The 25,769-nt window shown below is 35.9% G+C and overlaps 1 protein-coding gene across 6 annotated transcripts in view; it reads right to left on the bottom strand.

Annotated features, from left to right (window-relative positions):
- Positions 1-25,769, bottom strand: part of MEIS2 (Meis homeobox 2) — a 202,134-nt gene that overhangs the window by 56,969 nt on the left and 119,396 nt on the right. For all 6 annotated transcript variants that reach the window (XM_074327925.1, XM_074327926.1, XM_074327923.1 and 3 more), the window contains one exon: positions 359-435. In XM_074327925.1, the coding sequence (XP_074184026.1) occupies positions 359-435 (77 nt within the window). The remainder of the gene's footprint in view (positions 1-358; positions 436-25,769) is intronic.

Raw genomic sequence — 25,769 nt, 5'->3', positions numbered from 1 at the left:
ACACACACACACACACACACACACACACAGTAACTATTTTCAACAGGAATGACCTGAACATAATTTGTAGTTCAATTCAAGAATTTTAAAGCATCAGAGATGGGAAAACTGAGGTGGAGAGGAAGAGCAAGAGAGGAGAAAAGAAAGAGGGAGAAAAAAAAGAGAGAAGAGGAATAAATCATAAAAACCATTTACCTAGTTACCTCTTCCTCTCCCTACGCACTACTTTCACACCTCATGGTAGAAACACAGAAGTTATCCTCCTCAATTTCATTTGTTTCAGAACAAAAAAGAAAACAATTATTTAGAAATCTCATTTTAGCCATGGGAGAAAGACATTGATTTTTGGGTCACTCACCAGTTGTTTACTTGGAGAATTGTAAGTCCTGTGTCTTGCGCTAACTGTTTCTTCTGCTCTTCGGAAGGGTACGGATGCTAATGAAAAAACAAATGTTTTAAAAGATGTATCAGAAGTTAAGAAAGAGTCACTTACTTCTAAGAATGAAACCACCGTTTGTGATTTCTTTAGTCTATGGCTTGTTTTTCCTAATTGCAGCCTTTGTATCACGTGTGGAGAATGTGGGACAGGAATCCAGAAACCTATATTAGCAGCCGTCCCCTCACCCCCACACCCTGTTCCTGCCACACTTTGGAGGGCCAGCAGTAAAAAGAAGGTGCTTCAGTCATTCAATTTCTTTAATCAGTCAGGGATGTAAAGCGCTTTTGTGATGGTGTCAGAATTTTGGTGATTGACAATCACTTCAGTTACACTAAGGGAACTAGTTTCGGTCCCGTTTTACTTTGCTTCCTAGAAGACCTATGTAAAGTCCTTATTCTACGTTATCTTTGTGAGATGGCTCAATATAATCATTATTGCCTAGTTAATCTGAGGTTATTGACAGTAAAAGTTTGGAAAGTGAGATAGTACATAATCACAACTATTCTTGGAAGCCATGGCAATCGATTCGATTACAATAGTTTACTGACAGCGTATTTATGTTCACTCCTTTGAGGGACAGTGGAAGATTCTTTCATTTTCACTGGTTACTGCTTTAGGCTAACAGTCACACACTATGACCACACATCAAAAGGCGTCAATTACGTGCAGTGCTTCCTATAGAAATTTTACATTTTACCTTAAAGTACGGCAATAAGAGAATGAAGCCATAGGTGTCAGTATTTTTAAATTCTTTCCTTCTTATCACAATTCACCAACATTTATAACAAGCCATCTTCCCATCATCAAACCACTTTCCTCTTAGAATCATACATGTACTTTGAGATACTGCACTGACATGTACATAATTATGAAACATGCCTGTTAAATAGGTCCCTGCTCTAAATTCACTGGTTTTCTTAAACAGAAAAGTAAACTTTTATCCAGCACGTCAAACTCGTTCATAAATGAGAAAGCCCTGAGTCATAAATATTTCCCATCAACATTATGAAAGGGTGACATTAGAGACAACAAAGTGTTCCATTCAGAGCATTTTAGTCATTCCAGTGTTTGAGAGAGGGAATGTTTTTCAATCATCTAAGATTTTATCCTCCAGGTATTTCATCTTCTGTAATAGCGTACATTATCCAAAATGTGCGCAATCACTTATTAGCAAACCCAAATGCCATTAGGTTAAACAAAATCCCTTTATAGCAAAAGGGGTTAACTAGATTTGTATTAATATAGAAGCCAGGCTTTTAATATTCGGCAAATGTTAACAAAGAAAGATGATAATGTTGAGTTAATATGGGTTAAGCATAAAATGAAAATAAATTTTTCTGATTGTGAGGTGTTGACACTTTTTTGGCTAGGGCCTCCAGCCTGTTCCTGAAAGCTGTGTAATTACAGAAGGCTTTTCCCCTCCTTCCCCCTCCTGCTTCGAGCCTACCCACATTAGTAATGACCCCTTCACTGCTTCAAAAACCACTAATGGTCTTCAGCACGGGCAAGAAAAATGAACAGGATAAATTGGAATCCACAGTCAGTAATTTGCATCCTATGAGGCTGCTTTGGCCACTCACACTCATTCCTGGCCATCAATCGTTGCCTGTCAGGTACTGCACTCTGCCACCATGACAAATACTCCTCCTAACACTCTGATTCGTCCAAGCAATGTAATTGTCCTCTATTCTCCTTTTGGTAATGGAGATAATGAATGACTGCACAAACAAGAAAGATTGCTCATCACAGACGCTGGGGTGGCTTCAAACTGGAAAAGGCCTAGGGTACAAATTTTAATTGACTGAAAACACAGGTTGGGGCAAAAAACGACACCAACAAAAAAAAATCTCCTAATCCTTCTTGTCATGGTATTTTCCAGCCGAATTCAAGGGAGGAGCACCTTTTGGCCTTTATGTCCCTCTAAGATTTTGAAAGCCTGAGTTTATAGGTTATTTGCCCAATGGAAATAAATTCTGCAGATAAAAATGAAAATGAAAATAAGGACTCATTATATGAGTGTATAGCTCTGCATTAGTAACATCGTCTAGTGTGCCGTTTCTTATGACGTGTGTGTGTTTAGTCTTGCTCACTATTGTGATGCATTGTCCAAGATAGTTCTGACAAAATGTGGGTTGTTGTTGTTGTTGTTGTTGTGTGTGTGTGTGAGAGAGAGAGAGAGAGAGAGAGAGAGAGAGATACACGGAGGTTTAGATGAAATAAAGGTTTAAGATGTTAAGGAATTAGAATAGCAGAAAGGTGATGTTACTGGAGAATCAATTCATTCAAGTATGACTATCAATTTTGACTGAATAACAAGAATTTTTTCCAATGTTTTATCAGAAATTTAGTCAAATGACCACAAAATTACATAAATAGTGCATTTCCTCTTGGGAATCCCTGCACTGTACTTTTTCACTATGAAAGCAGTTGCAAATTCCATCCACAATCATTAAAAAAATTGGGACCTTACCAAAATTCACCTTGAACAGATGGCTTTTTTTTAATTAATAGGGAAGACCATAAGAACTTTAACTTATTTAAATAACATTCTGTGGTTTTTGAACATTCATGATTCTATGCCCCTTTTATACATGAAGTGGACTGTTTATCTGAAAGTGTTCTGGCAGACAGCCACTCTATTTCTAAAATTAAAAAGGGGATGGAAAACAATCAGCTTTCAGAGGAATTGGAACCATGGCAATGTGTTTTGGATTAATTTACAAATATATGTATACATTTAAGGCCAAACTATGGACCTAGAGAATTTCTACTCCATGGTCTATCATATGCATTCTTCTACTTTATTAGAACAGACATCATATTGAAATAATAAACATGGGAAGCCTTCACTTCTCCTTTGATGTATATTACTAAATGTCTGACTGGCTCAAATTTAAAATAAACTTTCGTATGTTTGCACTTGAAAACTGGAAGTAGACCACAAGCAATAATTTGTTGTCAGTTTCCATATTCTTGGACTAAAGCTATAGTTTAGTCTACTCACTGTTGGGGGCCAACCCACTCTGGTCCAGTGGCTCAGAGGTGGCTCAACTTACTCATAAGAACACGCATTGTAACATAATACTGATGATGATGATTCCCTTCGTCAAGAAAGAACCAGAATAGGTCAAAGTTTTTCACATGCTGACATACGACTGTTCAAAAAGTTAATGACATGTATGGCTCATGACTCAATGTAGATCGAAAATATTTTTTAATTGCCTTTTTTTTAAAGTCTCATTTGAAAGTAAGATATCATCTTTATTCAAGATACTGGTCTTGGGTGGGGGGAGGGCAAAATGGGTAAAGGGGATCAAATATATGGTGACGGATGGAAACTAGACTTTCGGTGGTAAGTATGCTATAGTATATACAGATATCGAATGATAATGTTGTACACCTGAAACTTTTCTAATGTTATTAATGTTACTGCAATTAAAAAAAAAATTACTGACGTTAGTTAGGCCTCCTTGTTCCACCCCCCAACCACACCCCTTTTGGGGTTTACTTGCTTTGTCAGGAATTAGACCTACGATATCCTTAGACTATATCACTGGAATAGTTGTTGGGTGAAACTACTTAATAATAATCTTCTTTTGTGATTAACCCTTCTCCAATGATGTCCAAAGGGGAGCCGATTTATCATAAACTTTATTCTATGCTGAAAGAATTTATACTGACATTTTAAAATACCTCAAGTGATACTTCTAATCATCTTATGAATTAGAAGTATGAAATAAAATTTAAAAGGTAGTATTAGGAAGGATAAAGAATTGGAAATATCCTAAATGTCTATCAGCTGGATCACAGTTAAAGAAAATATGAAGTGCTCATGAAAAGGTATCCCCATATGTTCCTTAAAAAAAAGCAGAATATAGAACTACATGTATTATCGATTTGTAAAATAAATAATACATAAATAAATAAATAAATAAAATTTAACATACACATATCTATGATTGTAGTGCAGGAAACACATCTGGAAAAATACACACTTCATGTTGTGTACAGCACAGGGGCGGAGGCTTTTACTTTTTGCTTATATATTCCTATATTGTTTACATGTGTAATGTTTTTAACAGTTTTTAAAAAATCCAATATCAATTTAAAAATTATAATTAATTTATTGGAACGTAACTAAGTTATACACTCTATATTTTTTAATAGTAATTTAACATTTTTATACAATTAGATATTCTCTTATGTTTTGGTAATGCTCTCACTGGATATTTTGGAAAACAGGACATCTCTTAGGATCAGTCCTCCCTCTGAAGTTGCTTTTCTACCGTATGAGTTTGACTCACTTACTGGTCTATAAAGTTTACTAGATAAGCTCTCTGAAGAACAATGTGCAATTTGTCAAATTATTTCTGTGGTGATGTATGTAACACAATCATTAAGACAAATGATCAAGTAACTTGATAGTAAGGATCTTAGTTGGAATAAATACTTGGAAACTGAGCGTTATGATTACCGCTTCTGTACTTCAGTCCCCTCCAAGACACCATGTATTTTATAGAGTTAATCCAGGTGACCTTGATTCTGATAATGCCACTGTATATGAAGCCCTCTAAGCAATTTCCCTAAAGTGAACAATGAAAGTCCGTTGGGCAAATGTCACTGACTGCTCCAGGACCATGGTTACCGAACTGGGGTACAAGTAGATGTGGACCCTGAATAAATAAGTGCATCTTCCTGAATGTCAATTATATTCAACAGTCATTAATTTAACACCTTTTTCTTATGTAAATAAGAATCCCTATGCTATTACTAGAATGTACACCACAAATGAAATTCAAAGATAAAATAAGAAATAATTAAAATATATAAAACCCATCACATCCTCATAGTTGGAAGTAATCTCCTTTTCACTAAATTCCTATAGAATTTACTTGATATTTATAATTTTTAGCCTTTCATTATCATGTCTTATCACATATCGTATCTTTGTTAAGTGTAACTTTCTGAAGGTAAAACCCTGGTTTTTTTTAACCTTTTGTATTTCTCCCCTACTCTGTCTCAGTGTCTCTAAATACTTGTAGAAAGAATGGGGGGAAAAACCACATAAATTCTCACTTAAGCTTTGTCAGTAATTCTGTGCCTGAGACCCAGTCTCTATAATAGTTAAATTAAGAGATTAACAAAGCTATATATGGGTTATAAAAGATCTAGAGAGATTATAATAATAATAAGGTTTGTGATGGTTAATTCTGAATCTCACTGACTCTTTCTCTGACACAGACACACAGGCACACACACACACACACACACACACACACACACACTCAAGATGTCTGAGCTTCTAATCACGCCTCAGGATGCAGTAAAAACCCTTTGCTTTCCTACTGCCAAGTTAACTTCCTGTTTATTCCTAAGGCACTTCTACATGAAATATGATGCATCTCTTGCTTTGTGTTACTATTTGTAAATCTCTGCATTTTCTGGGTGTCTTATCCTTTTCTCTCGCTCTTGGGATCAGAAACACAAAGTATTAGAGTCAAAAGGTCTTTTGACAGAAACTTGGCCTGGGGCCCAATTTATATAGATGAGGAAACCAAGATTCAAAAGGCTTATGTAACATATGCCAAGTCGTAGAAACAGGCAGTGGTGAGAGCTGGGACAACCACCTGCCGTCCTAACATTTAAGGAGGACTTTCCCACTCTAACATTAAGTTTTTCACTGAAGTGCCATTTCCCTTTGCTTTTGGTTATAGCATCCTGATTTTGCCTCAGGGATGTGCTCGGGGGTGGCCAAGTGACCCAGGCTTAGTCAATCAATACAGTTAATCATTCTGGCTGCATTGAAGATGGAACCCAGTTTAGGTTCATCTGAGTCAGTAGAACAGTCAGTCTGGGGGTTACTAAGCCTGCAGAATGCACACCTGGAGTTGCTGAGGGCCACTCTTGCCACCAAGTGGGGAGAGCTAGATTGGGAGTGAAGCCCAGTCAGACAAAGGCAGAGCCAACAGAAATAAAGAATAGATTCCTGGCGTCATTTCCACACTTGGATCCGCTTTACCTAAAATCAGCCACCCTTTATCTTTCAATTACTTGCGCCAATAAATTTGTCCTAACACACATGGCACAATTTAGATTATCTGGAATTTTCTCAGTTTACTCCCTTTCCCCCTCCAGCTAAAAATGATTGTTTATTGTTTAACCAAAAGAAGGAGAAGGGGGAAGAGGAGGAGGTGGAAAAAAGAATGAAATGAACCATTTTTGCTTTAATCTATACCTACAGATTCTGATCAAACATGGCAAAAATCTTGAATTTGGGATTAAAAAAAAGTTTATTAGAGTTGGGATCCCAAGAGATTAAAAAATCGTCTAACTTGGAAGATAGAGGTTTAAGTATGCAATGCATATGGGGCTCTGAAAATTTTATATCCAAAGTAGAAAAGCAAAGTAGAAGGTAGAATTTTTATGATGTTTCTTAAAGCGACCATACAGAAAGTAAATTCAGTATGTTTCTTGAGTAAAGTTAGCACTCTTAAGGAAGATGAATGTAAATTAACTAACCAAAATACCTGAGAAACACACTTAGACTAACAAACCTTCCAGAAACCAAAGGCTGAGATAATATAAAATGACACAAAAATTGTTGCAATCATCAGGCTAATTTAGGGTTATCTGATTTCAGTAAAATTCAGGTCTGAAGGAAAATGTATGTCAAATGTTGTGTGATCACAACACTCCCCTCCATTTCCATGATTCTGGCATGTCCATCAAGGCCAGTCCAAACATTACATGCAGTGGAAAATCCTCCCCAGCCAGAAGTAGTCACTCCAAAGCCCCGCCTCCAAATTACACAGTGCTTTCTCTCCTCCTCTCTGGTGGTGTTATTCACCCCACATAATCTTTTTATGTATACATGTACACTTGTGTTATAACCCTCACTGGACTGCATATCATTTGAGGATAAAGTTCAAGACTTTAACTTCCAACTCTATAGCACTTAGCACAGTGTTTTCTATATAATAGGTGCTCAATAATAGTTCTTTGTGAAAGCATTATTTCTGAAATTGATATTGTTTTCTCTTAGAGAAGACTGATGGTGCCATGTACATGATGCATAAATACCCAGATAAAAATGGAAAAATTCAGACAGTCATTTAACTGTTTTACTGACACAATATTTGGTTATTTGAAAACATCTACTAGATTTTTTCTCTTTTCATCCAGATGTTTGGTGTCATGGAAACCCAGATTTCAGATTCAAATTAGTTAGCTTTTTTCTTTTTTTCTTTTAAATGCCAGATGTATATTTGGGAGGAAGAAAATGTGGCTATTTCAGGAAATTCATTTCCATTTGAGTTCACATGGAAGTAAATAGATTGAATTATAATAATCACATCTTTTAAAATTCAGAAAAGGTTTGAGAGATTTTAATAATAGCCAGATCCTAAGAGATTAATATGTTTGGTTGATATTTAGAGCCACAGTAGGAAGGCTTCATTAAAAAGAGTAAAGAGAAACACACACTCGTCTCTAGATAAGCCAAAGGAATACCGAATGAGACTGATAGATTACCATACAGAGATTTTAAGAACAGTTATTAAATTTATTATTATCAAGATATAGATAAAATAGAAAAATGGAAAAGGAATTTTTCATGAAGCCAAAGTTAATGACTGAAAGGAAAAAACTAAGTGTCTTAGGACTAAGGAGAGCCATTTTTTGTATCTGCAAAGTGAAATGTTACACGCATACATATTCTAAAAGTACAGAGGGAGTTCACATGGGCAGGAGTGATGAAATTAAGTGATGGTCAGATATCATCAACACTCATCCTGTTTCTAAACTTCCAAGAAGGTGAAAATATATATATTAGATAAATATAATAGAAAACACAGAAAGGAGTCAATGTTGAGTACAACAAATATACAGTAGTTCCTCCTTATCCGTGGTTTTGCTTTCCAGTTTCAATTACCCATGGTCAGGTGCAGTATGAAAATATTAAACAGAAAATGCCAGTAACAAACAATTTATAAGTTTAAATTATGTGCCATTCTAAGTATCTCACTTCATCTCATCATGTAGGCAATGTATCATCTCACATCATCACAAGAATAATGGTAAGTATAGGACAATAAAATATTTTGAGAAAGATAAACCATAATCATATAACTTTTATTACAGCGTATTATTGTAATTGTCCTATTTTGTTATTAGTTGTTGTTAATGTCTTACTGTGCCTAATTTATAAATTAAACTTTATCATAGGGATGTTGTACAGGAAAAAAAATATAGTATGTATAGGATTCAGCGCTATCTGGAGTTTCAGGCATCCACTGGGGGGTCTTGGAATGTACCCCCTGCAGATAAGGGGTATTACTGTAATTATTTTCCTATTGACTGAGACTTTCAAGCTGAATGAAGTCTTATTTTGAAAATAGCAGAAATATATTCCTAAGGCTAAAGAAACATGATTTTTATTTAACATGTGTTAGGATGCTCCCATGAGCTGCTTGGCCATGCGTGTTATGCTGGCTATGTGGCTAATGGGTAATCTTACCAAATGAGCCAAAGGCCACAAATAAGGCCTTGACTCATTTAACAATCATTTCACATTTCCACACTATGACAAAATTAATATTTTATGGGGCCACTCAGTTCTACAGCCCAACCACGTTTCCAAAAAATTGAATTTTGTGCTTATTTATTTTATGGATCATTTGTTGAAATGTATTTCAAAACAGGTTTAAGCTATTTAGATTTTTCAGTGAACTGCAAAAGAAAAACTCACTGACTCCGAATTTTAGAACCAGAAAGGACATCAGAGGTCATCTAACTCAAACTTTCTCATTTTAGATCTAACGAAACTGAGGCCAACTGCGACAAAGTGGCTTGCTCAAACTTACGGTAGTTGGCCTCCTCCTTTTTTAAAGACTTTCCAAGCAAGAAGAAATTTTACGCATATAATCTCAAAGAACATTTCCTATATAACATTTTATTTCTACCTAAGAATTGGAGATACCTAAGAGATACCTTAGGTAGAAACCTAAGACTTAGAGAGTGCATCTGTATGTTACTTAACATCTATATCCTATCCATTCCTATATCACCCTATAATTTCCCCTTTTGTCACACTGCATTGCAATACATTGCTTTTGTCTATCTCTACTTTTAGATTCTATCCTCCTTAAGAGCTAGAAAGACTGGCTATCCATATTTTACTTCCAGAATTTTGTTCACTGCCAGGCGTGCAAGAGGTATATCAATAAATGCATGTTGAATTAATCAAGATTGAGAATGCCAAGAAGTGAAATCTTTGCATCTTAAAAAATACTATTTTGAAATGAGAAAAAGGGAAGTTGATAGAAGTGAACTCTGGATAGCAAATGAGAAGGGAGATTTAAAGGAAGTAGCTACTCAAGGGGCAGACAATACCAACCTCTTACCCGCATCAAACATGAAACAGTGAAAATCAGCCGTTTTTTGAAACAAGTAAGTCTTTATGTATGTAGAGAACTGAGTAGAAATTGGCAAATTCAGATGGTGACACTAAGAAGCTGTGGAAAAGAATTGTGTGAGACTTTTTATTAATATTTAATTTCTCCTTGTTAAAAAGGCTGAGGGGTTTGCTTTAAAACAAGGATCTGAAGTATGTGGTAGCGAGTTATATAATGTCTAGACAACTAAGATACTTGTATCTAATCTTATGACAACAATCCTACTTCACAGGTTCAGACACAGTGCCATGAGACCCAGTTACAAGGAAATGAGGATTAGCAATTCGTCCATTACATTTTTTAATAACATGAAAATAAGTCTGGATAAAAAATGTGGGGTAAATATTAAGAAATTATTAAGCAAGTTTACAAGCTATAATAAACAATTCCAGTATGTTTAGACTAATTTTATTTACAAGGACTATCCTATAAATAATTTTGTCTGATTTCCTTTAATAATGCACTAAAAGTCCAATTTGACAAGAGAAAGCTAACATGGATTTAAAGAGGAAGGAGTTGTTTAAAGAAACTGAAGGTTATCTTTTTTTTCAAAAAGGTTATTATCTCTAGAGTAAGCAATGGAAATGTTGTGGATATTATCTTCTTTGCTCATCTCAGAGTACAGGATAAGAGCATGGGGTTAATGATAAGTTAAAAAGTCATAAAAATAAGAAGGAAATAGCTGTAAACTAATGACTTCTTGTGATGGACAACAGTGGTTAAAAAGAGAAACTTCACCGTGACTGACCATATTTTTGCACCATATTCTGAAGGTTTCAATCAGGGTGGCTATCATGAAACAGAACTCCTTAATAGAAGTCAATTCTTTCATTTTACAGTTCACCAAGAAAAAAACTCTGAGGTGTAAAACACTAGCATTAGGAACTTGGCTTAGAGGCTACGAACTGGCTTCTTTTTCTAATATATACAGAGCTTCTTTTTGCATAGAAGTGAACATTGGACATAACTGTACACTTAGATGTGTACTCTTAAAAAGCGAGGTTACACTGAAAAGAACTTGACTTTTTTCCTTTTTAATTATCATCTCATATTCTTAAAATGTTTTGGAATTTATCTAATTTTCTTTTCTAATATGGGAGAAAGATCATTATCAGTCTGTGCATAAAGTACAAAAAGCAAGACAAAACATTACTTAAGTGTTTACCTTCGTTATGCACATAGTACTTGTAAATAAAGTAACCAATTGATAGCATAAAAAAAAAAGTCTTAACTGGAGCCATCAAAAAACGTCAGTTAGCAGTATTTATTTTGGAATTCCCCGCAGTTTTATCTTATCAATTTGTTTTTCCTTCCCTTTTTTAGAGTAGGCTGTTTAGTGTAAGTTAACTAAATCAAGATGGAGACAGAACAAGGTACCGCCACAACATTTATCTATCTTTGTGCATATACTGGCCCTGGTACTATTTTACCTAAGCTTTAGAACACACCAATACTTTAAATACAGTGTTTCTAAGCCGATGGAAAAAAAAGTCACTTTGTGAATTTCCAATTGTATTTAGAGCAAATGAACCCAGCAATAAATAGAACACCTTCAAAATGTCTTTTCAACATACCTATTTATGTTTTTTCTGTGAATTAAGAATATAAGATTCTAAACTAACCAAACAAAATGCAAAATATACATATGTACATAAAAGTATATGTATTCATGACTCTGGATATCAATTGACTAAACATTCACTCATTGAAGATAAAAGTGATTAAATATTGAAATATCAAATCATTTGATAGCATTTAACCTTTACCACCAAAATTAAATGCTATGCTGAGTTACTCCAAGTAAATTAGAAATGTATGGACGAAAAGAAAATACAGACACAAAAATTAAGTTTTCACGGCAAAACAATAAGGATATGTGTGCTAACATATGTTGATAGCTTGCTTAAATATTAGTATGTGGCTATTTTCTTCCTAATTTGGACAGCAAATCAGAAAATATTGAGAAAAGGCTCCTCTTAGCTCAAGTAGCCAAGGTGACCTCAGCAGAAAGTGTTCTTCTAATTATCTCTCTACTAAGTTTGCATCTGCTTATTGACTTGGATAAAAGAGATAGAAATAATGAGGAGTAGAGTCAAAATATGATGATGTGAAATTACTGCACTGGCCCTATTTTTTTAATCCATTAAATGTTAAGATTTTATAGAAAGCAACAACTACTCATTTCTCCTGATATTAGAAATTGGTAATATATCTTTACATACTTAGAAACAAATCATTCTATTTTTGCATGAAAACATTTCTTACAAGGATTTAAGAAGCCCTGAAAATGATGTTTCCACAAGAATTGTGGAGAATTTAAAAGGACAAATCTTTAATGTAGTTGAAGTCAACTGGTAGGAACTAGTTCTGATTAGTCGAGCATCCATTCTGATTGTTGGTGACTGTTAAATAGTTTGGCTATCACCCATGGCTTTTCTACATGATAGGCAGAGCCCTCTGAGATTTCTGATACCTGCCTGGTATGTTGTATCTCTGGCAGATGAACTTAAGTTTGACCGAAACTCCACCATAATACAAAGAGATTTAGTATTTCAGAGCAAGGTGAGCCGACCAGCTGACCATAGAGAATGATGTTTTTCATTCGAAATGAGGTAGTTTAAAGGTACAGTCACCACTCATGTGTTACTAACTGAATCATATGCATTATTTAAATATTTAAATAATTTAAATACTCTTATTTGAGTAATTAGAAATATACCCTCATGCAACATAAGCTGAGTGGGTTTAGTTCTCTGAGAAAATAGCAAAACACTTAAGGATTGCCACATGGCAAGCAATAAGCCACAAATGGCCTTTAGATTCTAGCAGAAAATCATGAAGTAAATCCAAGGTATTATTCTTATGTATATATCATAAAAATATTGATTATGCTTTATCTAAATAAGGACATTTTCTTAGGAAAGGTAAGGGAGGGCAGTTTTTAACAAGAGGTAAATGGGAGGAACCAAAAAATACCTCAAAGGGGTCAAAAATCTATGTAAAAATCATCATCCAACTCATTCCTTTGATTCCTCATATAAGACCGTAACTTGGATTTGATCTGGATGTTGGAGGAACTAGACTGACAAGCTCTCCTGCTTTGGACAGTCCCAGCTGACAATCAATATCCACAGAGTATCAAGTCTGACCTGGCAGAAACCAAAGGAAAGACTTTTTCAACTCAGATATTTAAGCATTTAAAGTTTTCATACAGGGTACAATACAAGAAGGAAATTCAGAAAGAAATGTATAAGCCATCACTTGATAAAGTCTATCTTTTTTCTAACCTTACCAGAAAATTTTGAAATCACCTAGGAATATATACTATTATAAGGAATGAATAAATTTATGTGCATTTTTATCATAGTGAAATCTGTACAGTTTGAAATCTGTACAAACACTGATGAATAGCTGCCAGGTCCTGGACTAGATGGTTAACAAGCCTGGTGTCGGGAGCAATGGACAAACAGTGACAATGAGACTGGTATTCTGGCATTTGACCGGTTATGCTCTCTCTTCTTTTCCTTAAGCTCCTAAACATATTCTCTCGTTTCATTTTAAGTGATTGGAATGCTAAGATGTTACAGAACCTAGAACCACTCTCTGGAAACATCACTTTCTTTAACTCCTTGGGCATCGGGGAATGCAATTCATACTGTGTTTCCCTGAAAATAAGACTTAGACAATCAGCTCTAATGCATCTTTTGGAGCAAAAATTAATATAAGACCCGGTCTTATAGTAAAATAATAGACCCGGTCTTATATTAATATTTGCTCCAAAAGAAGCATTAGAGCTGATTATAAGACGGGGTTTTATATTAATTTTTGCTCCAAAAGACTCATTAGAGCTGATTGTCCGGCTAGGTCTTAGTTTCGGAGAAACATGATAGTAAGCATAAATTGAATTACTAAGGGAGTTTGATAGTGTTCTCACAAAACAATATCTCCACTGGACTAATGCTCTTCTAATTCTTTTCTGAACAAATGTAGATGTTTATGAGAAATGCCAATGGAAACATTCTGATGGATTTAGGAAGGAGAATCTGAATTTTTCACTTCTGTGTTTTGTTCACTGTTGTATGCCTAGCTTCTAGGAAAGTGCTTGGGAGATCAGTTTTAGCTCAATAAATGTTTGGTAAATGAATGAATATTTTTCAGTGCTTAAGCTGAGACAGAAGGAAGCATGAAGTGTCTCATTTCAAGTGCACAAAGGAAGTAGGAGAAATACTGGTGTTTATTTAGGCTTTTACATTCTCACATTGGTAGTCAGAACCACCTAGTTGGGATGAGATTAATGGCAAGGGGATGGAAAGTTTCTGCATGTCACAGATTTAAAGGCATACTCTCTATCAATTTATTTACACTATTAAAAACGTGAATTGTTTATTCCCACGAAGAATTATATAGTTCTAGGTCCATACTGACTAAGATCTAGCGGGGGTGGGGGTGGGGAAACCTGTAGAAAGTCCCACAGAACTTACAACAATAGTCCAGGCAGAAGTATATGACTGTCACACTAAGGCAGTAACACTTTCCATGATTTCATACCCTAGTGGATAAACATTTGAATTTAAAGCATAGATACATCTTGGAAACACTCAACTGACTCAGGAAACACATGTGCTATGGTGTCATCAGGTCACACTTCAGGTCGAGTCCTGGGAAATTTTTTGGAAAGTACTGGTAGAAATCGGTTGGAAGGAGAGAAAGAGAGAGAGAGAGAGCACATAAATCCATTAGCAATTGCATTTATAGCTCTTTCCATCTGTCCTTTTCAAAGCATTTTTCTAATATTAGCTGCTAAAGTTCTAAGTGTACATGGCTCATATCCGTTGTCTAATCTCACTTGATAGAGGTAAAGAACTGAATGCAGTGACTTATCACTTGTTTGTGATCCAGGCAGAATTAAAGGCAAGATAGGCCAACTTACAGAAAGAAATAGTCACGTGCTGTTGGCAAGATTTGATTAATTATATGGGATCTACAGTTGCCACCAAAAGCATGCAACACAATGGATTTCCAGGGTATTTCTTTTAGCTTCACCTAAGCAAAATGATTTTTTAGTTTAACTAACCTCATACCTCTCTGTCTCTCCAGAATATAAGTGACATTACAGTGCTTGCTTATGGCCAAGACAAATAAATGACGTGTATCAATTAACAAAATTGTCTGAAGAAATTAATAGACATAATTTTAGGATGAGTACGACCGTCCTAAATAGCTCCACCATTAGGTCATCTATTTTAAACTTTACAATACATATGTGCCTCCCACTGGAACATAAGCTCCTTGAGGGCAGGGAACTTGAAAGAAACAATTAGAGAAATTTCATTGAGTAACTGTTGTCTCGATCGACCCAGGTTACACGTGCACTTGTGCAACAAAGTTAGAAATCTGGAAGCTTCTAGTAGCTAATGTCTGCAATGCACCGTAATAATGACCAAGAGACTAACTAGTCATTCAAGTGCAGAAAAAGGTTTGGCAAGTCCAAGGAAAAAGGAGCTCATAGTATTCATGCAGTAAATTGAAAAAAAAAAAAAAAGAAAAAAAAAAACTTAGAAAGAAAGGCATGCCACATTTCACAAGGGGAAAAAGAAACTAAAAAAATTTAAGAGACAAAGCCAGTCTATACAAATTAGAATAATATATGCACAAATCTCTGGAGAAACTCTATTATATCACAATTAATGCAGAGACTGCAATCAAGCCAGGCTAATTTCAATAGATTCCAAGTTTTGAACAGTTCCTAGATTATCCAAGTGGGAATTTGGCCAGGATGCTGGGGTTAATAATTCATTTTGAGAGAGGCTAATTCTTTGGGAAGCAGCCCACTGTGCAGGAGGAAACATTTGGCCCATGGGAGTAAATGTGCTCTTTAGGATCACCCTCTATTACCTCCACAAGACACCTTTGTTTTTGTTTTGTGGGGCTTTTTTTTTTGGGGGGGGGCTCAGTTTACTTTCTCATACACATAGAAATATTTATCTTGTTTTCAATAAATATATGGTAATGTCAGAGAAATGCTTCAAGTATATACATTGAATGTTTAGATTCTTAAAGAATAATTTTTACGCTGACTTTTAATTACCAAGATGTGAGTATAGGATCATCAGAAGAGTATGGTGGCAAAATATACGAGCTCTGGAATCAGACAGTCCTGGCTTTTCATTTTAGCTCTATGGATAAGTAACTGTGAGACTTTGAAGAGGCGACTGAATCACCCTAGGACTACGGTTCTTCACTCATAAAAGAGGAAAATGAATGGTGCCTACCTCATAAGGGTCTTAGGTGGTTCAAATAAGTCACTAATTAATTGAACAAACAGTTATTGAGTGTCAGGAACTGTTACAAGCTCTAGGATTACAGCAGTAAACAGAAGAGACAAATCCCTGACCTCATGAAACTTATAGTCTGATAGGTGACACAGGCAATAGACAAAACACATATACTCTGCCTGGAGGTGAGAAGTTTTATGAAGAAAAACTTCATTATGATGACGTCTATGCTGAGATAGAAAGTGACTGAAAATGCGGATGTTTTATATAGGGTGGTTGGGGAGCGTTTGGAGAAGGTGACATGTGAGCAGAGACTTGAGTAAAGTCAGAGCAAGGAGAGCAGAGTGAGGGGCTGAGTGTGAGGTGGGGCTGGAGAAGAAGCAGGTGTCAGACCATCCTGTGTCTTGAGGGCCATCTTAAAGAACTGAGGTACAAACACGGTGTCTGGCACATAATAAGCACATAACACATAGTAGCTACTTACTTATTCATATTTGGTAAAAGAGTCACAAATCAAAATCCTTCATTGTTTTCAGTTCTCCGCCACATAGTTGGAGCTTTCCACGGAAATGCTGTCAACATAGCTGATTCCTGATACCATCACACATGCTCACAAATATCACCAGTGTTTCTAAATACCAATGTTTTCTGTAATGTGTGATTATTCTCATCTTATTTGTCTGTTAATGGGTCTCAAAAGTGGTAGGTTCTTACAAATACCATATGATCTCACTTACATGTGGAATCTAAAGGACAGAATAAGTGAACAAATAAAACAGAAATAGACTCACGGTTGCTAGATGGGAAGGGGGTGGGATTAGGGGAGAAGGTAAAGGGATTAGAAAGTACAGACTAGTAATCACAATATAGCCACGGGGATATGAAATAGTTTGGGGACTATAACCAATAATGTTGTAAAGGTTATGTAGGGTGCCAGATGAGCACGGGACTTACTAGGGAGACCACTTCATGGACTGTGTAGATGTCTGACCATTGCACTGTACACGTGAAGCTGAAGTTGAAAAATACTGAATGTTGATTATAATTAAATATATATATATTTAATATTATAATTAATATTAAAGGCCTTTAGCAATCTGGCCTTAACCTATCTTTCCAAACATATATCCCACCACTCTACAAAACATATGAAAAATCCTAACCAAACTACACTGGCTTCTTTGTCCACTTTATTCTGACAGCATTGCCATCAAAATACGTCTCATCCTGTAGATACTTCAGGTGCTCGCCATTATTTTGGGTTCTCCTTCCATTTTTATACACATGGAATCCTGTGTTTCCCAGCCCCCTCTGTATCTCTCTTCCTCATAAATTGGACAGGACTGGCTCTAGACAAATAACTGTGACTGAGGGGACGTGCCGTTTGGGGGCTGAAGAATTCACTGATGTGAACCTCCCAGACCTTCTCTCTTGCTGCTGCAATCATGGGGGGTACTTGTTGAGACAGAGGTGCCACAAGATGGAAGAAACCTTACATGCTGAGCTTGCATATGGAGGACAGCTGCCTCAGAGAGTAGCATGAACTTACTGTCGACTCTGTGTGCCCAAGAAATAAACTCTAATTATGTTAAGCCACTGAGATTTCCGTACTACTTGTCGAAGTGGCATAACATAGCCTATTCTGACTGATACACCATTCTTCAAGATCTTCTTTGATCGCGACTTTGAAGTGATTCTTTATCTGTTTTCCTAAAAAGTCATATGGAGAATTATTTTTTTAAAAGATGTTGATAAATAATTGCTTGTGGGAAGAATCAGCTCTATTGAAAAGGATCTTTGATAAGCTTAGTGGTTGGGTAATGGGGGTTGAAATAAATCTCCCAGGCCTGGCGTTCAGTGGCAGCCAAGTTTCTTGTCAAAGCCGGCAGCATAGCTGCCTAATAAAGGGCTGACAAGCCGTGTTGAGAGCTGCCTAGGAAAAGAGATGGAGAGAGATAAGTAAGGTTAAGAGGGGATACTTGGGGATGAGATGGGTAACAGGGAATTTTTCAAGTGACATTTGCTCTGTGATGTGACACCTTCCCATGTCACTACAAAACTTCAGTAAAACTAGAGAATTCAAAAACCCTTATATGGTTGAATTTTTTGAGACGCTGATGAAGTGGTTAAATTTTGCATCAAGTTTGTGTGGGTTTAAAACAGATTCACTTGTGTGGTCAAAAATCAGTTAGTATTTGGGTCACACTTCAGTTATATCACTCAAGTAGGAGAGATCACACACATTGCCTTGCATTATAGATACTGGGGGCCTTGCTTTCCCAACAAGAGAGTAAGGTCCTCAACGAGAGGAACCCTATTTCACACGTCTCTTTATTCTGCGTGTGCTTAACTCAGAACTTTATAGTGGAGGATCCAAGAAAAATGTATCCATTGAATAGATGACTGCTACAGAGCAAAACCAGTCCTCTTCATTTTGTTTTCTCATACCGAAATATAAGCTGGCCATAACTTACTCTTTTCTTTTCATTATTTGCTAGAGGAATTTTGAGACTATTCTATAATATTTTACTCATTTTCATTTGTAAATGGTAGCAAATATTTCAAGTCCTCCTAAGCACAACCTTGCCAATTAGACATTGTTGTATTTCTTCTCTTAGTCTGTTCTCTTAACTGCATTTAATTATCTAAATTCTCTCAGTATGAAGAGAAAGAGCTTCTACAAAGGGTGAGGATTGGGAGGAAATGTAGATAAAAATGAATTTCACTATCTCACTTCCAGTTTATCTTCTCTGTCATCAACATTAAAGTCCTGTTTTTGTCTCTTCAGAAAACCACATGACATTTGAGAATCTTCTCCTCTACTGCACAAATTTCAGAACCATCTGGAACACCTTCCTTCCTTCCTTCTCTCCACCTCCCTGATCATCCCTCCCTTTCTTTAAATATGAAAGTGTTTTTTTGTGTGTTTTTTTCCTTATTTGGCTTGCTGTTCTTATGTTTTGGAGCTCTTATATTTTATCTTAATTCTTTGGTTATTTGCAGGTATCATTTATATGAAGACAAACTTACACATGCACAGGACAGTTTGAAATAAATAATACTTGGAGATAAATCCTCTCTATGATTTACACGAAAAACTAAGAATAAACTTTTCTGACTTCTAATTTCAAATATTAGTAAGTAAAAAGGTGAAGATAATAAACCAGCACTAATACAACACACATATAGCTATTTTTAAATTAGCAGGTTTGTGCTATTAGTCAGGAAGACTTGTGTCTGCAAAAGAATTGGTGAATTAAACTCACACCTATAATCTTTGAAGATCTCACAATGAAAAAAAATGTAAACGTCAGCTTATGTCATAATACTTGAAAATAATATTTGCCTTTTTGGGTCTATTTTTGCAAAAAAAAATTAAAATGTATAGATAAAATAAAATGATACATGACCATCTTCTTCAACTGTTTCTATTACTTATCGTAGCTGATGAACTTTATATTATTGACACAGACTCGATAATAATAACCAATATATACCCAATCAGATTTATAAAGAATGATTTCCTGGTTAAAACTGTATAATTTCATTTCAAAGTGCGAACATTTAAAGGTGTGTTTCTCTCTCTGTCTCTGTCTCTGTCTCTGTCTCTCTCTCTCTCTCTCTCTGTCTCATGCACGACATATTCTCACTGCAGTAAATTAGAGATGCTCACAATTTGACAAATTGTGTTTCAATATTGCCTTTTGCTATGCAAATTAGTGGAAGTGTCCACATTACTGTCCCCAAACACACAGCACAAGGAAAGTGATTCCTCGCCCAGACGAGGGGCTTCTGACACTTGTCTTTATTGCCCCATCATAAATTCATAAAGGGATGTCTGCTGTAACCATTTGGCAGGTTCACTGCATAAACATCAACACCAACTTAATGACTTGTGTACACATCATAAACTAGAGAATCTTTATACAAAGAAATCAGATAAATCAAATATGAGCTGAGGCTTAGGGGAAAGCAATTAAAGCTTTAAGTTAAAGGCGGCTGTGGGAGGGCACTGCGTCACGTCAGTAGAACAGATAGTAGAAAATGTGCTAATGCAACCATAGTATGTGTAACTAATTAGTAATATTAAGTGTGTTTCAAGTGACATCTCATGAACAGATAAATAGGTAAGAAACATTTAAAAGTTTCAATTTTCCCATTTTATGTATTCAAGGAATAAGCAAAAAACCCTCAAACTTCCTAAGTTGATAAAAATAAAACAGAGAGGAGATATATAGTTGATTTACTTGCCTCTGGCTAGTAATGGAAAAGAGGAATAGTCAGAGAACATAAAAACTTCTTTGGCCATATTTCATTTCCTATAGCATATTGAAATGTTTTGGTGCCAACCCATTTCATTCTAATACCTCAAAGGCTGGCTATAAAGTATCTTTAAGGTACATTGTTTTCTGAGCAAGTATTTGCAGCCAATTCCTAAGAAATGCTTACACATCACCTGGTAATACAAATTTCAAAATTACATTAAAATCATCCAAGAAGATTTTTGCTGAACAAAAATTAGACGGCTTATGCCAAAGCTTCTCATCAGCTGAAAGCTGGAAGCTAAATTTGGCCCTAAGAAACTGGCTTGGAACTTCAGAAATTCTGAGGCCAAATTCAGCCCTGTATTACTTGTGTGCCTTATTGCATAGAAAAAAATAGGTCTGTTCCACTGATAGCAGACTTCCATTTATTCATCTCAAAAGCAATAAGATCCTAGAATGGAGCCTCCATAACACAGAATGCTTTTAAATTCTACCTGAGGAGAACACAATATACATAATTTGTGTAAAAAAGAAGAAAAATGAAAGTTAGGTATTCCAGTTAAGGGTCAGAAATCAATATTTCTTTAACAGCCTAAGCAACATATATTACTCTTAATACAAATATTTAGGAGACTTTAAATTCTCCATAAAGGGCGATTTTCATATAATTGGGGTTGAAAGTGACAGACTATGCTCTCCCAACTTAGTGTCAATTGCTGAAAACCAAAAAAAGAATATCTTTGGACAGCATTTTACTGATCCTGTCATCCCTGATTAAAACTTCTTACCTAAATGTCCTAAGTGTGAAGCAACAGGTAATTACATTTTAATACATCTCAATGGAATATGATAAAGACATTGCAATATGAATATGAGGACCATGCAGAAACAGGGAAAAAAAATCGGAACATAAAACTAATTGTATTGAGATAATGAGAATATGGTGCTTTTTTTTTTCCAGGCAGAAAATTTTTTTTCGTGATATTCATTGTTTTCTATGAAAAGCTTTTCAAAAGAAAGAAAACTTCTATTCATTAGCACACACACATAAAATACCTCTGTTCAATAGCACAAAAAGTTATGATAAGAAGTATTAGATAGATAATGGACCTTAAGAAAGTTTAACTGAAAGGACTGAGTTAAAAAAAAAAAAAAAAGGTGATATACCCTGACTAGTTTCCGAGTATTATCGTTGGCCCTCGTCCAATCTAGTCTCCATACTGGAGTCAGAATGATCACTGCAAAGGACTGATCTGATCTTGTCACTCTACTGCTCGACATGCTTCAATGGCTTTCTATTGCTTTCAGGCTAAAGATCAAAATATTTATCATGGCCTTGGAGGCACAGATAATCTGGGTAGAAGCCTCTAGAGTCATGCTGCTCTATTGTCCAAATGCTATTTCCCCTCGGTCCACACTACCCTTCCATTTCCACAGCTCTCCCATGCTTCCTCCTGCCACAAGACCTTTACACATGCTATTTCTGGCTTCTTCCCTTGTGCCCTACCCCTCACCCCTCTGATGTCCACATTTTTCTGCTTCATATCTAAAGTTAATCGATGCTAACCTTTCCGATCAGGTCAGTTCCCTCTTAATCAACACTCTCAAAGCTCCCTACGTTCCTCCTTCAGGCATGTGCCCCACCTGTCCTTTTACCAGCCTGTAAGTGCCACATGGGACAGCTGCATCTATTCTTTTTATCCACCACTGTGTTTTCAGTGCCTAGCACAGAGGGTGGTTCACAAAGGGAGTTCTTGATAATATCTATGGAATGAATGAGGTTCCTAAAAAAGCCCACCAAAGCAACCTCAAGCCACTTGTAAAGGAGCTTGAAATTAAGTAATAGTTCAGAGTCTATACAAACACAGGCACTGCTCAATGGACAGGACCGAATGATTCAATTGTGGCTGGGGAGGCCGAGCTGAGGAAGTGGGAAGGGTCATCAAATAGCTCTTCTGCTACTCACAGGATCCTTAAAAAATGGTGTGGGAGCATCACTACTACATCTTTTGCATCTTCTTTACCCAAGCTGACTCAGAAGTTAAACTTCCCCGAAGGATGAGTTAATCCACTTACTGGGTTTTTAAATAAAGAAGCACATTAATTTTTCTCCACACTTGGAATGAGTAACCCAACAGCGATCATCTGCAAAGAACCTCTAATTTCTCTGTCCATCTGTATGTGCTTTGGTGATAACAATTATTTTTAAAAATAGATGTATTAGACTGGTGCCTTTTGAAAGTTTTTATCCTTCCTATGCTTTCCTACTTTCAATGATGTGTTGCCATGTGGTCCTATGGAGCCCCAGGGACTTTACTCACTATCACCATTTCTCCTGGTTTCCAAAGACCTTAATTTTACTGGGGTTTAAGATTCAAGTGTATAAACAAACTCTCTTTTTCTCTAACGCAGAATTTAGAGGTCAATGCAGAGGATTCCTAGACCTATTTTTTTTTTTTTAATATCAAAAGCAATGCACAATTCCCTGACTCTTGATTTTGAAACCAACTTCTATTATTTACAAATCAGTTGAAACTGCCTCTATTGCTTAGCACCAAGAAAATATTTCTTTGCATGGGGTTAAGAACTATAGTTTAAATCTGTTATGTATCTATTAAAATCAGTCTGTATTTACATATGTGCTTTGTACTTACCAATAAACATCAACAAAGCTGCAGAAAAATACTGAGCTTTAGCTTCTGCTGGACCATCAGCAAATCACCTAATCTCTCTGAGCCTCAATTTGCTCATCTATAAAATAGGATAGTAATACCTCACAAGTCATTGGGAGGATTGGGAGGGTGATTGGAGGGATGGTGATTAAATAAGAAGTTAAAACATCAAAGCTAAAAACTATACTTATATTTGAATTTAAAAAACCTAAAAATTAATGACATTGTTTATTATTTTTAAAACATGAATATTGAGATGTTTGTGAGATACATAAATCCACTGATTTCTAAAATTGACCTTTTGCTGCTTAAATATTATGTAACTTGTCCATGGAGACTTACTAGAATTTATAATTACACATTTCTAAACATCTAATTTAGCAATATGTTCATATCACTTCTCTCATTTTTCAAATACTGTTTTTCAATCAGGAGCATCTTCTATCTTTGCTTTTGAAATCATCTTAATACCAATCAGTTGTATTTCTATTTCCTAGAAAGCTAGAGAATGTCACCAAAATTCCTGCTAAAGACGAACCCTCATCTTATGAAATGCATGCTCTTCATGATTTATAAAATTCTACATCAGGACTGATACTGAGTCTAATGCTACGTTTTAAGACAGCAAACATATAAAAATTAAGAAATACTCATATATTTCAGAATTCTAAGTGTTCATATTTCAAGCTCCTACCCATTTCATTTGCTGTATTTTTCCTTTCCATCAAGCCACAGGTGTTGACCTCAGGAAGGTCAATAAGTCCAGCTACTTCATTTGAAACATTTTTCACACTCCAAAAATCAAGTTTATACCCTGAAAATTAACAGTCCTTTATATATACCAATATTTCAATAACTCCCTACATCCTTCCAAATTCCTAAATCATTTGAGAGTTACGACAAGTCATGTTAATATTTAAGACTATGAACAATAGAAACAAAAAGGCAGTTTCCCAAATGGAAAGCATTTAATCATGTTGTAATAAGATCTTGTCCTCTAGCGCTGACCCTCACTCCACCTCATACTTCCTGGATTCTTAAGTGTGTAGCCTTGGCTTACAAGGGTTAAGGTAGCCCATAAGCTACATCCAGGATCAAGATGGACAGCGTGTGAGGAACCAGGTCCTCCCACTAAAACTCCAGGTCCACATTTGGTCAGGAACGAAACAGCCTTTCCCTTGTCTCTGGCTTTTCTGTGTTTGGCGGGTGAGAAAGCAATTGAGTGTAAGACAGACATACCCATCAGAATTGCTCTTGGCACCTTTTGTGCGTCAATCAGGGCAAAACGCTTTTTAAAAAATATTCCTGGGAACATGTGCCCATGAGAAAAGAGTCAGTCTCACATCTTCCCAAAGATCAAAATATCAAGAGCTGGGAAATCCCTCGCAGCTCTTGATAGAGCGTAGAACAACCTTATTTTTCAGACTACAGCAAGCACCTGGGGAATTAATAGCTGACATACCTCATTTTAAACATCTACCATATGTTTGTGGAAAATACAGTCATGCTACTTATCACTTTCTGTTTTTCTTCCACTGGTTTATGTTTTACCTTGAATAAAAACTGCATGAAAACACAGTCTTACGTTACCAGGTACGCATTCCCTCTGTGGAATAGCTCAATAATATTTTTAGTGTTTTATTTAGGCAAACGAAAGTGCTCCTCCAATCAGTGCAGGTTGAACTGCTTGAAGAGTGCTGTCTGAATTTCAGTAAACTGAAGCTTTTACCTGACATCGCTCAGGTGCAAAAAGCTCGTGATCGCTTTTCTCCCTTTCTTGTTTTTTTAAATCACATGTCTGTGTTTCAGTGTACTTCAAATTTATTCAAAGTAGAATCATGAAATTTCTGAAGGCAAGTCAGTGGGTTCACAAAAAAAATGAGTTTTTTTTTTAGAGTTCCATGAATTTACTGAACACCTACCATGTGTCACAGGCTCTGCGCACACATGCATTCATTTTCCCCTTCTTGACAATGCTGTGAGATAAACATTACCAGCTCCATCTTAGAGAAACTGAGCTTCTGAGAGGGTAAGTTATGTGCTTAAGGTCACAAAACTGGTGAGTGACAGAGCTGGGAATTAACTGGATTTTTTTTTTCTTTTTTTACTTCCAACTGTGTGTTTATTGTTTTGGTGGGCACACAATAGAGATGATATTCACATGCACAGCCACTCTCAGTGTGACTCCAAGGTTATAGGACATTATGAAAGCAAATATGAATGCAAGTGAGTGACATTGGTTTGTTCTGAGCATAACTATATGCACGTGTAATACTAATACATATATACCATTTGGAAATGTCGGTTCTCAAATACTGTGACAGGCCACAGCTGATGGAGACGGAGGTACCTAAAACCTAGACAGATAGCAGTAGATCTAAGGGTTGACACTGGATTGCTTTTACGTTTGCTATAAGTAATTAACATTTTAGGAGACAATGATTTCTTATTTGCTTTTTAGTATGATCAACAGGGACAAGCAATTTAATCCACTGTTTGTTGACCACCTATTATGGGCAAGCATTATGCTTGCATGGGATATAAAAAAGGAGTAAAACATAACCCCCTCAAAAACTTAAAAACTCACAAATAATTCACAAATAATTCAATGATACAGTTTTAGAACCAAAATTCAGTTGAGGAAAAACAGATTTTTCAAGAATGTT

This window comes from Rhinolophus sinicus, linkage group LG03 (genome assembly GCF_036562045.2).
Source record: "Rhinolophus sinicus isolate RSC01 linkage group LG03, ASM3656204v1, whole genome shotgun sequence".
Classification (NCBI taxonomy): Eukaryota; Metazoa; Chordata; class Mammalia; order Chiroptera; family Rhinolophidae; genus Rhinolophus; species Rhinolophus sinicus.
Note: the sequence above shows the minus strand (reverse complement) of the source record. Positions and strands in the feature narration are given on the sequence as shown.